This window comes from Rutidosis leptorrhynchoides, chromosome 1, assembly GCF_046630445.1.
Source record: "Rutidosis leptorrhynchoides isolate AG116_Rl617_1_P2 chromosome 1, CSIRO_AGI_Rlap_v1, whole genome shotgun sequence".
NCBI classification, from domain to species: Eukaryota; Viridiplantae; Streptophyta; class Magnoliopsida; order Asterales; family Asteraceae; genus Rutidosis; species Rutidosis leptorrhynchoides.
Genome location: NC_092333.1, coordinates 539786061 through 539796941, shown reverse-complemented (window position 1 = coordinate 539796941; position 10881 = coordinate 539786061). Strand labels below are relative to the sequence as shown.

Genomic DNA, 10881 nt, shown 5'->3' with positions numbered 1-10881 from the left:
TCCTAGAATATAAGCAGCATCGCCAAGGTCTTTCATTTGAAAACACTTCCCAAGCCAAGACTTTACCTTTTGTAAAGTTGGGATGTCATTTCCAATAAGTAGTATATCATCTACATATAAGATTAAAAATACTACTATGCTCCCACTAGCCCTTTTGTAAACACATGGATCATCTTCATTTTGGATAAAATCAAACTCTTTTATTTTCTCTTCAAAACGAAGATTCCAGCTTCTAGATGCTTGCTTTAATCCGTAAATGGCTCTTTTAAGCTTACATACTTTATTAGGATACTTAGGATTTACAAAACCTTCTGGTTGTTCCATATAGATATCTTCACTTAAGTGTCCATTAAGGAATGCGGTTTTGACATCCATTTGCCATATCTCATAGTTATAATATGCGGCTATGGTGATGAGTATTCTAATTGATTTTAGCATGGCTACTGGAGAGAAAGTTTCGTCATAGTCAACACCATGAGTTTGAGTGAAACCTTTCACCACTAGTCTTGCCTTAAATGTATGTACATTTTCGTCCATATCGGTTTTCTTCTTGAAAATTCATTTGCTCCCAACAGCCTTGCTATCAGGAGGTAGATCAACTAAGTCCCATACTTCGTTGTCATACATGGACTGCATCTCTTCATTCATGGCTTCATTCCATTTCTTAGATTCAGGATCTAATGTAGCATCTTTGTAGTTAGTGGGCTCACTTTCATCCACTAAGAAAATGTCGTCATATCTTTGGGGACTATGACGAGGTCTACTAGATCTACGAATGTCTTGTGTTACTTCAGGTTCCTGAGCAACCAATTGTTCAGGCTCTTCAATAATTTGTTGATAGCTAGTGCCAACCTCAGGTGTGATATTTTGTGGTTCTTGAATTTCTTCAAGTTCTACATTACTCCCATTTGCTTTATTTAATAGAAACTCCTTTTCTAGAAAAGTAGCGTGTTTAGAAACAAACACTTTGTTCTCGGTAGGATTGTAGAAATAATATCCCATAGAATCCTTTGGGTATCCCACAAAAATGCATTTGATAGATCTGGGATCAAGTTTGTTGGAAGTTTCTTGTCGAACATGAGCTTCGCAACCCCAAACTTTCAAATAATATAAATTTGGAACCTTTCCATGCCATAACTCATATGGTGTCTTATTTACCTTTTTGGTTGGTACCATATTTAGTATGCGAGCAGCAGATAATAAGGCATAGGTCCAGAAAGATGGAGGAAGTGAAGTATGATTCATCATAGATCGAACCATATCAAGTAGGGTTCGATTCCTCCTCTCAGAAACACCATTATGTTGTGGTGTTCCGGGTGGAGTGCGTTGTGAAATAATTCCACAATTCTTTAGATGATCGTCAAACTCTTGACATAAGTACTCACCTCCTCGATCCGATTGAAGAAGCTTTATCGTTTTGCCTAGCTGATTTTGAACCTCATTTTGAAACACTTTGAACATTTCAAATGCCTCATGTTTATGTTTCAATAAGTAAACATAACCAAATCTACTGAAATCATCAGTAAATGTAATGAAGTATCTTTCACCATTTCTTGACATAGTTCTAAAAGGACCGCATACATCGGAATGTATAAGTCCCAAAAGATCCTTTGCTCTTTCTCCGGAATAGGAGAAAGGTACCTTTGTCATCTTCCCGCTTAAACAAGATTCACATACATCAAATGACTCAGAGTTAGTTGATTTTAAAATTCCATCAGATTGGAGTTTAGTTATGCGTTTCTTGTTTATGTGACCAAGACGACAATGCCATAGATAAGTTTGATTCAAGTCATGCTTGGATCTTTTGGTGTTTATGTTATACATAGAACTATTATTGGATGAATCTTGTATGTCAACTTCATATATGCCATTGTGAGGCCGTGCCTCAAAATAAAAAACATCTTTATTGAAAACTGAAATATTACCATTAGGAATAGCATACAAGTAACCAGATTCATACAAACGTGCAGCTGAAATAATGTTCCTAGTTAGACTAGGGACATAATAACAATTATTTAATATTAAATACAGGCCATTTGGTAATAAAAGTTCATAAGTGCCTATTGCTACGACCGCAACATGTACTCCGTTGCCAACATGCAATACCAAATTGCCTGGTTTCAGCTTCTTAATCTTTCTTAGTCCCTGCACATTATTACAAATGTGAGTTCCACAACCAGTATCAAATACCCATGAATTACTAGAGAAAGCAAATAGTTCTATCATATAGATACCTGAGGTGCTAGCATTGCTAGCCTTTGTCTTCTTCAGCTCTGCAAGGTAAGTCGGGCAGTTTCGCTTCCAATGACCAATTTTTCCACAATGGAAACAAGTGGCATCTTTGGCAGGTTTTTCTTTCTTCTTGACAGAATCCTTTGGGATAAACTTTTTGCCTTTGTAGTTGCCCTAACTCTTAGGTTTGCCTTTACCTTTGCCTTTGGCTTGTGGCTTCTTGATTTTTCCTTCCCGAATCATGAGGACTTCAGAGGTTTTGGATGGAATATTCTTCTCGGCAGTCTTAAGCATTAAATGCAACTCCGAGATAGATTTCTCCAAATTGTTCATATTGTAGTTCAAGATGAACTGGTCATATGACTTTGGTAGTGAGTTGAGGATCAAGTCTATTGCCAACTCAGGACCAATGGAAGATCCAAGCCTCTCAAGTTGATCTATGTAGCTCTTCATTTTTAGAACATAAGAGCTTACAGATGTCCCCTCTGTCATCTTGCATGCGTGTAACGCTCTGATAGTTTCAAAGCGTTGTTGCCTAGCTTGTTGTTGGAACATTTCCTTTAGCTGCTTAAGCATCTCAAAGGCATCATGATGTTCCAGGTCCTTTTGCAAGTCTAGAATCATGGTGGCTAACATGAGGCATGATACCTCTGTGGAGTCATTCGTGTGCTTAGTCCAAGCATCTCGGATGCTCTTAGTGGCATTAGCAGGGGGTTCCTCAGGAACGGGTCCATCAAGTATATACGACTTCTTTTTGACTTTGAGAACAATTCTCAAATTACGATACCGAAGTTCGTATCATTGAGTTTTTCCTTCTCTAAGACAGATCTTAGAGAAAGGTGGTGAACGGGTGTAGTTGCATTGGGTAACATCTACAAAATTAACAAAGTTCTTTTAGTATTTTAATATTTGATCCTTTAATAATTAATTACCCTAACTTTCTTATGAAAAATTAATTTGTTAAAGGCTAGAATCCAAGTTACATTTAACCTTGAGTGGTTGGCTGATGCTCTCTCCACTAAGTTTAAATTAACAAGGTAGGTAGCGATTACCAATTGCAAGTCTAATACAATTTCTATATCTTAATGGGATCTTTAACAACAATTGTCAACTGGTATGTTTAATCCCATCTATGCCTTGGGCCTCTTGTGTTTGGCTGATGCTCTCTCCACAAGAAGCACCAATTAAGTTGTCCTATTTAAAAACTATGATGTTCGGCCCAAGACTATCATGGAAATCGTGAAACACCATCTCGGTAATCACAAGACGACCATGGTGGTTGGCTGATGCTCTCTCCACAACGACGTACAAATGACAAGCGAGTGTCTTAAAAAGGATGGCATAAATTTACATTTTAAAAGGGATTTTGTGTTTTGTATTATTTCAATTTGACAAAACATTTCGTATAATAATTGTTGCATGCATTCAACAATATATTATACGTATACTTTAGATAAAATCATATTTTATATGTTGGTCTTGAGTTTATAGAATCTCTATTTTAGTCACTCACGGCGTGTTCAATTTTAAACTAATATTCTATATTAATATGTATACATTGAGCGCGCTAACTTAAGACCAATTTTAGTTTCTAATAAAACTCATTTTATTTAAAACTTTATACAAGAGTTTGGTTTAAATTTATTAAATTCATAATTTATTAAAATTCATAATTTTAATGTTAACTTTGAGCTTTATGTAAAAACTCCTTTTTATTAAAACTCATTTTATACTTTTACGAAAAACCATTTTCAAAATTATATATAAATTTACCAAACTCTTATTTGTGTTTGATTTGTTAAAAAAATAATTATTTTCTAGCATGCAAATATTCTATATTCAAACATGCAACATACAAACATAAACACAACAATTAATAGGTGCATAGCTAAGCCTTTTCCTAATCGGTTTTCGTGAGCCAAACGAAGGGACCGGGTCAATCTAAGGACATAACAAATATCCATGCTCCATTGTGATGTCTTGAAGCTCCTACTTGCCTAGTCAACATTTGGTGTTGCAAATGACTCCAAAATTGCTTAGAATTCCACCTTGAATTTTCTTCATGTCTTGTTACATTTTCATAGATAAAATATACAAGTCTACACTAGTACTTTTACATCTCAAAAATAAACAAAACATGAAAAAATAAAATTATTACAAACCATTATAAATGAAAGAATAATTTACAACCCAATCGAATTTCAACACAACCAAACATCACAAAATGGTCTAAAGGCTTTCTATGCACCATGCAACTTAATATATCAACTAGTATATATAGCAACTTCTACAACCATACATGCATGTAAAAAGAATGATTGTAGCAAATAAAATAACTAAGTTGCATTTTAGAAATCTACAACTTTTCCTTTTTAGAAAAAAAAAGTTGTTCATTTCTAATAATAAGAACAAGTTCTTATTGTATATAACATAAGTTTCTTAACACATGCAAAAGCGGCTCTGATACCACTGTAGGGTTTGTATGAAATTTTATAAAACTATTTAGCAGCGGAAGCATGTACACCAATTTTTAAACCTTTCAAAAACTCCCCACCAAGGATCCAATTGCATGTTGTTAAGAAAACTAAATAATAAATAGTGAGTTTAAAGACTACAACCTTTGAAGACTTTGAACTTGAGAAGTTATGGATGCTAAGAATTTAGGAACCAAAGTAGCCTCCCTCTATCGGTAATCCACACGAAAGCAAACTCTAATATCAACCGGATGCTAGTCCTTCACAACCCTTGAAAACAAGTATAAGAAACAACCTTTCTTATTTCTTGTTTTAATCCTATCTTGTTTTCTTATTAATCTTTCAAATATGAAAGAATACTTAGAACCTTTTAAATAAAGAAAGATAACATCTTGAGACTTATAAGTGTGTATGTGTTTTCTAACTTGTAAGTAGTATACGTATGTACTCTTACATTTTAAAGAAAACTACAACAACTAAGCCATCATGGTTCATCATTTCACTTTTTCTTTTCTTTCACCAATTAGTGTAAGGTCATAATGACTTCCATTATAAGTCTATAATGCACATTTATTTATTAAACATATTGAATAAAACAATGTGTATGGATAGCTTTTAATAATGTCTTTGATAATGTATACTTGTACATTTTATATAAATTACAAGATAGAAACAAGTAACAAAGGTTACTTGTTATCCAACACATAGACATCTCTATACATATGTATGGATATTTGTTTATATATAATTGTAGTATTATTATTTCTATTAAATAACAATGACACAATATGTATAATAAGGTTTTAATATAAGAATCATATTCAAATATGTAATTGATATTTATTTGCTCATTGTGTGTGACCCTATAGGTTCAAATGTTATTAGTAGTATAGACATAAGTTGTGTCTTGGGCATTAATAACCAACACATTTGTATTCCCATGATTAACCTAGATGTTCCTACTGCTTTCCCCCTTCCTGATTTATACTTCGCCATTAGGGTTCTTTTCTTTTGGAGACCTTTCTTTTGCCTTGAATATCTGCAACATCTTACCATCTATTCTTATTTCACTCAACTTCAAGAGGAGCTTTGTTTCATCCTCTACCTCCCCAAATCGCACGAAAGCAAATCTTTTACCATTCAATAAGCTTTTCTTTGCAATGTACACATCTCTAACCCACCCGTATTGCTTGAACATCCTCCAAAGTTCTACCACTTTCCATTCATCTGGGAAGTTGAAGAACATAAACGACTTAAGATGATTTCCGGTTTTTCGCGTGTAATCTTTCTCGTACCGTTACTGTATTCCCTAGCTCTATTCGTGCCCATATCTTTCTTTCTCGTCTCTCTTTTGTTCCTCACCTCTCTCCATGGATTGTTCTCACTTTCTCTCTCTTCGTTTTCTCTCACTTCGTTCTCTCTCATCTCTCTACTCCGAAAGAATAGCTTTTTTGAAATCGTTTTAATGATCTTCAAAATTCACAAGCTAACTAAACATATCACCTATTTACTTCCATACCTGCCAAAAAGTTACTGTAGTTTTCAGCAATAATGTATAAGTATTGAAATCATTATTTGCCTTAAAGTTTGATTGCTAAGTGCAAATGCTACCCCAATAATCCCAGTCCTATTGAAACTCGGTTCTCCCAACGGGAATACCTCAAGTCTGCAATAAAGTTAGTCTGAAGATCAACAAGTTCAAGCTGTTGGCTAGGATTTGAGCTAATATCCGAAGAGCCATTTATGCTTTTGTTACTCAAGTCACTGTCAAATGAACCGTTTTCATATATATCAGATCTTATCAAAGAAAAGCATCTTTGTAAAGGGAAATAAACGAATATACTTACGTGTTCTGTAATTGAGGAATACTGAACAGAGGAGCAAGCAGTTCTCCTACAAGGTTTGTATAGTGCATCTTGTCTTGATATCCTTAAAGCAAATAAGATAAATTATCAAGTAATTTCATTAAAATAATATTTGGTTAGATTAAAACACTATTGCTTACAGAGTTGTCAAAGACTGTAGAGTTGAAAACCATGAAGAAATATTAGACTGATCAAAACTGTTATTGCTTAAATCCCTGCAAACCAGAGCCGAATTTTGGAGCGTGCAAAGTATGCAATCGCATAGGACCCACAGTCTAAAAGGACCCAAAATATAACTAAACAATATATTATAAAAGGGCCTCCTTTTGCTTATTGAACAAGACCCTGAAATTAACAGGACGACCCTGCTGCAAATGTACAATCAAAATTAGGAATATATATAGTTGCACCAAACTATTTCCATCTTTTTGATACTAATTACAAATAGTTGAGGAGGTACAATCAAAATTAACTCTGTATTCTTTGATTGAATCATCAATAAAAGAATTAAATTGAAAATTTATTTAAGTATCCGTACGTTTAGTATATATGCGTTTTCTATCCTATGTCTTTGCACATTTATTATAAACCTTATCTCTAGTCAGTGCTCCTTGTTACGAATGCTAAAACATGCACATATTAGCAGAAACCTTTACTATCTTTTGTCTCGCCAAGTACTCAAGCAGAAATCTTTTCTTAGTTAAGGTTTTATTCAAAGGTTAAAGTCAAAAATAGGCTACAAATTTACACAAATGTACCGATGTCGCCTACAAATCCATTTTCGGTCTACTGTCGCCCACAAACTTATAAAAAATGTACTGATGTTAACATTTCGTTACCGGTTACCTGCTGAACCGGTAAAGTTAATTATTTAACTTTTTTATTCATTTTATATGTCCCGATGTCGCCCATATGCTTTCAGTTGTGTCCCGATGTCGCCCATATACTTTCAGTTCTGTTTCGATGTATCACAGACGTGTCATGACTACTTAGAAGCCATGTAATCAACCATTTTGGTTGACGGTTAAAAAAAGTATTTTGTTTATATTGGCATATTTTTTTATAAGTTTCTAGGCGACAGTAGGACAGAAATGAGTTTGTGGGCGACATCGGTACATTTGTGTAAGTTTGTAGCCTATTTTTGACTTTAACCATTTATTCAAACAACAAGTACATGGGTAAATAAAGATAAACAACATACGATGATACAACACAGCAGGAAAACAAACAACATACGAACACACTTTTAATCTGCATATAAGTGCACGATCATGTTGTCACGATAGATACGAAACTGAACTATGGATATACTTCAATGAGAGACCTTGAACCTAATATTGAAGTTATCTTATAATCACTAAAGCCAGCATCAATAAAGAGCTTTACCCATTCTTCTTCAGTCCTCTCTTTCCCCTTAGTAATAATTATCATCAGCATATCAAAGAAAAGCTGATTCTCGTATAACTGATCATGGCTCCCTTCATCATTCTTCTTAACCACCATGTCCACGATGATAAGTTTTCCTCCATTTTCCTTGCTCGGAATAGCCTCTTTGCATTGTTTCAATAGTTTAACGCAATCTTCATCATTCCAATCGTGAAATATCCACTGTTTCACATTAAAAAAAATCATCAAACAATGGTCACCATGTATAGTATTATTGCATTCATATTGAGTTATATAATGTTCAAATCGACTTATATACTCCCTCTGTCCCAAAAAGTCTCCTGTTAAATTTTGTTGGATTTAACTAAGCCTGGCAAATGGGTCGGGTTGGGTCGAGACTCAAATGGGTTTGGGTCAAAACGGGTCATGGGTCTCAAAATTCAACCGGGTCGAACGGGTTGGCTCCAAACGGGTTCAGATCGGGTCGGGCCGACACCCATTTTTCTTATAAAAATTTTTCTCAAACAAAATTAATTTTATACAAATTTTAAAGTAAATTGAAATTTTAAATTTTTTTAATTAAATAAAATAAATTTTTAAAAGAAAATAAAACTAATTATTTTTCCTTTCATTATTTTTTTCTAATTTTTTATTTTTTCATTTTGAATGGGTTGGAAACGGATTTAAGCGGGTTTAGGCGGACCTTCTAAGATATTAAAAGACTAAAGATGGGTCAATAATGGACCCATTCCCTTTGTTTTCTCGGGACTCAACGGACCCAAATGATTGACCCAATGGAACCAGTTTTTGATGAATGATTGCCAGTTATAGATTTAACATAGGTATGATATTGCCCTTGCATTTATAATAAGTTTGACTGAAGTAAATAAAAATGAGTGATTAAGAGTAGGTTTGACTGAATTTAATAAAAAAATATGAGTGATACAGCGTGATAAATGAGGGTAACTATTTTGAAACGAATTTAAATATTTTGAAACGAATTTAAATAGTAAGGTAGACATTTATTTAAAACGTAGGAGTAATTTGTGCAAATTAAAATATGTAGCAACCTTTAGAAAAGCTACATCAGCTTTCGGAATGGTTTCGAACATGTCTCCACCAACGTAACTCAAATTATTACTTCCTACCAAGCCATTAACAACATGAGGGAGATCATAACCAGTGCAACTAATATCAGGAAACGATTTGGCAATCGATTGGATTACAGTCCCAGTACCACATCCAACGTCAACAATCGACTTTAACCCTTGAAATACACTCCCACTGTCTTTAAGAACAACATTTGTAACAAGCCTTGAATCACTAGCCATTGCTTCGTTAAACACATGGCTAAAACTTTGGTCTTGGAATACAAATTCCCAACCGTTGCTCCCATGGGTTGTGTAGAAAGGATTAAGATCGTCGTTTTGGAACCACTTGGTCATGTTTTGCCATGGATCCATTATTTTTGGATCCAATATAAAGAACAAAAAAGGCCTAATGCTTAATGGCTCATCTTTTAAAAGGATTCTAGAAGCAGGAGCTAGCGAATAGCCTTCTCTTTCGTCACCATCAAGCCTGGATGATAAACTTTGTATTACAAAGAAACCAGAGTGCACAAGAATGCGCATTAATCGGTATAAAAATTGGGATCTCTCTTGGTTAATGGAGAGGGCTTCAGTTAACTCAGAGAGCAACATTGGTTTGCCATGGCCATTTACGATATCCAATATTTCAAGCTGAATTGCACATTTGAGTGACATGGAATTTACAAAGCTGAAAATGTGGTTCCATATATGAGCTTGAGAATCAAGCAAATCTTTAGACTGCTCATCATTCTGCAATCCCATTTTTTATATATTTAATTATTAATTAATTATAATTATGTGAAAGACAATTTGACTTGGTGTAACATTCACTATAGATCTTGTTGACAATTTATAGGAAAGTTGCTGTTAATAGAAAGTATAGATATAGAGATCGAGACAAAAGTTGCCAGGAAATAATGTACCGACATAGAGATAGAGATAGAACTAATAATTGCTAGGGATGTATATCATTTACTATATAATAATTAAACTCTAATAAATTTAATAAATTATAAATCTTCATTACATTATTATTATTATAAGAGGAATATAAAGGAGCTAACTTTTTAGGAATATAAATCAACAAAAGTTCACATAACAATTTACTATATTAGGACTAGTAACGAATTTTGGGTCAAAACTCAAAATGATTTCTGAGCGAGCTAATTTTAAATATTTTAATGATTCATATCATAAAACTATAAATTTTAAAAACATATGTGAATCTATAATTATATTTTAGTTTCTATACAATTTTAATAATATTTTATAATTTATTTTCTTACAAAATTAGTGTTGTTATAGACACACCGCTACTAATAAAGATTCGCGCGTGAGAGAGGTGGATCTGCCCATCTACATGAGAGGCCATAATATGCAATTTTTTTTTTTTTTTTTTTTTTTTTTTGGCAAAAAATTCTTGTATTATAAAGAAGAATAAGAGACTAGCCAACAAATGGTGGCTTAGTTTACTACAACCAAGCCCACTCTTATTCCATTTTAAGAATGGATAGAAGGCTAAACATCTTCCAAATGAAAACAATCCAAATAAGCAAAGCTAGAAACTTGAGAAACCTAGCAACTGTAAAGCTTATAGTAACATCCATGGGTTGGAATCCCATATGTAAAATTTGTGTGAATAACGTAATCTTGCATTTGTTGCCCATTCGAACGATTTAAGTTTAATTCTCTTCATGACGGTGGTCCAACATGTAAATTCGTTATTGCAACGAGCATTATTTCTTGATAATCAGATGAGCCAAATTGTTACCGGGCCAATTAACTGCCATAATTTATGAACTTAAAAGGCTTTGGTCCCCAGAATACTAACTTATT

General features: G+C 33.7%; 2 protein-coding genes across 2 annotated transcripts; both read right to left on the bottom strand.

Annotated features, from left to right (window-relative positions):
- Positions 1 to 2128: 2128 nt before the first annotated feature.
- LOC139842866 (uncharacterized) lies at positions 2129 to 2856 on the bottom strand. The gene is made up of 2 exons (XM_071832969.1): positions 2430 to 2856; positions 2129 to 2145 (listed from the first exon to the last, which is right to left on the bottom strand). The coding sequence occupies exons 1-2, from the start codon at positions 2854 to 2856 to the stop codon at positions 2129 to 2131; spliced, it is 444 nt and encodes a 147-aa protein (XP_071689070.1).
- Positions 2857 to 7853: 4997 nt separating this feature from the next.
- LOC139878082 (trans-resveratrol di-O-methyltransferase-like) lies at positions 7854 to 9807 on the bottom strand. Its single transcript, XM_071865350.1, has 2 exons — positions 9028 to 9807; positions 7854 to 8179 (listed from the first exon to the last, which is right to left on the bottom strand). Exons 1-2 carry the CDS (start codon positions 9805 to 9807, stop codon positions 7871 to 7873), a joined length of 1089 nt encoding a protein of 362 aa, XP_071721451.1. The 3' UTR covers positions 7854 to 7870.
- Between the last annotated feature and the right edge of the window lie 1074 nt (positions 9808 to 10881).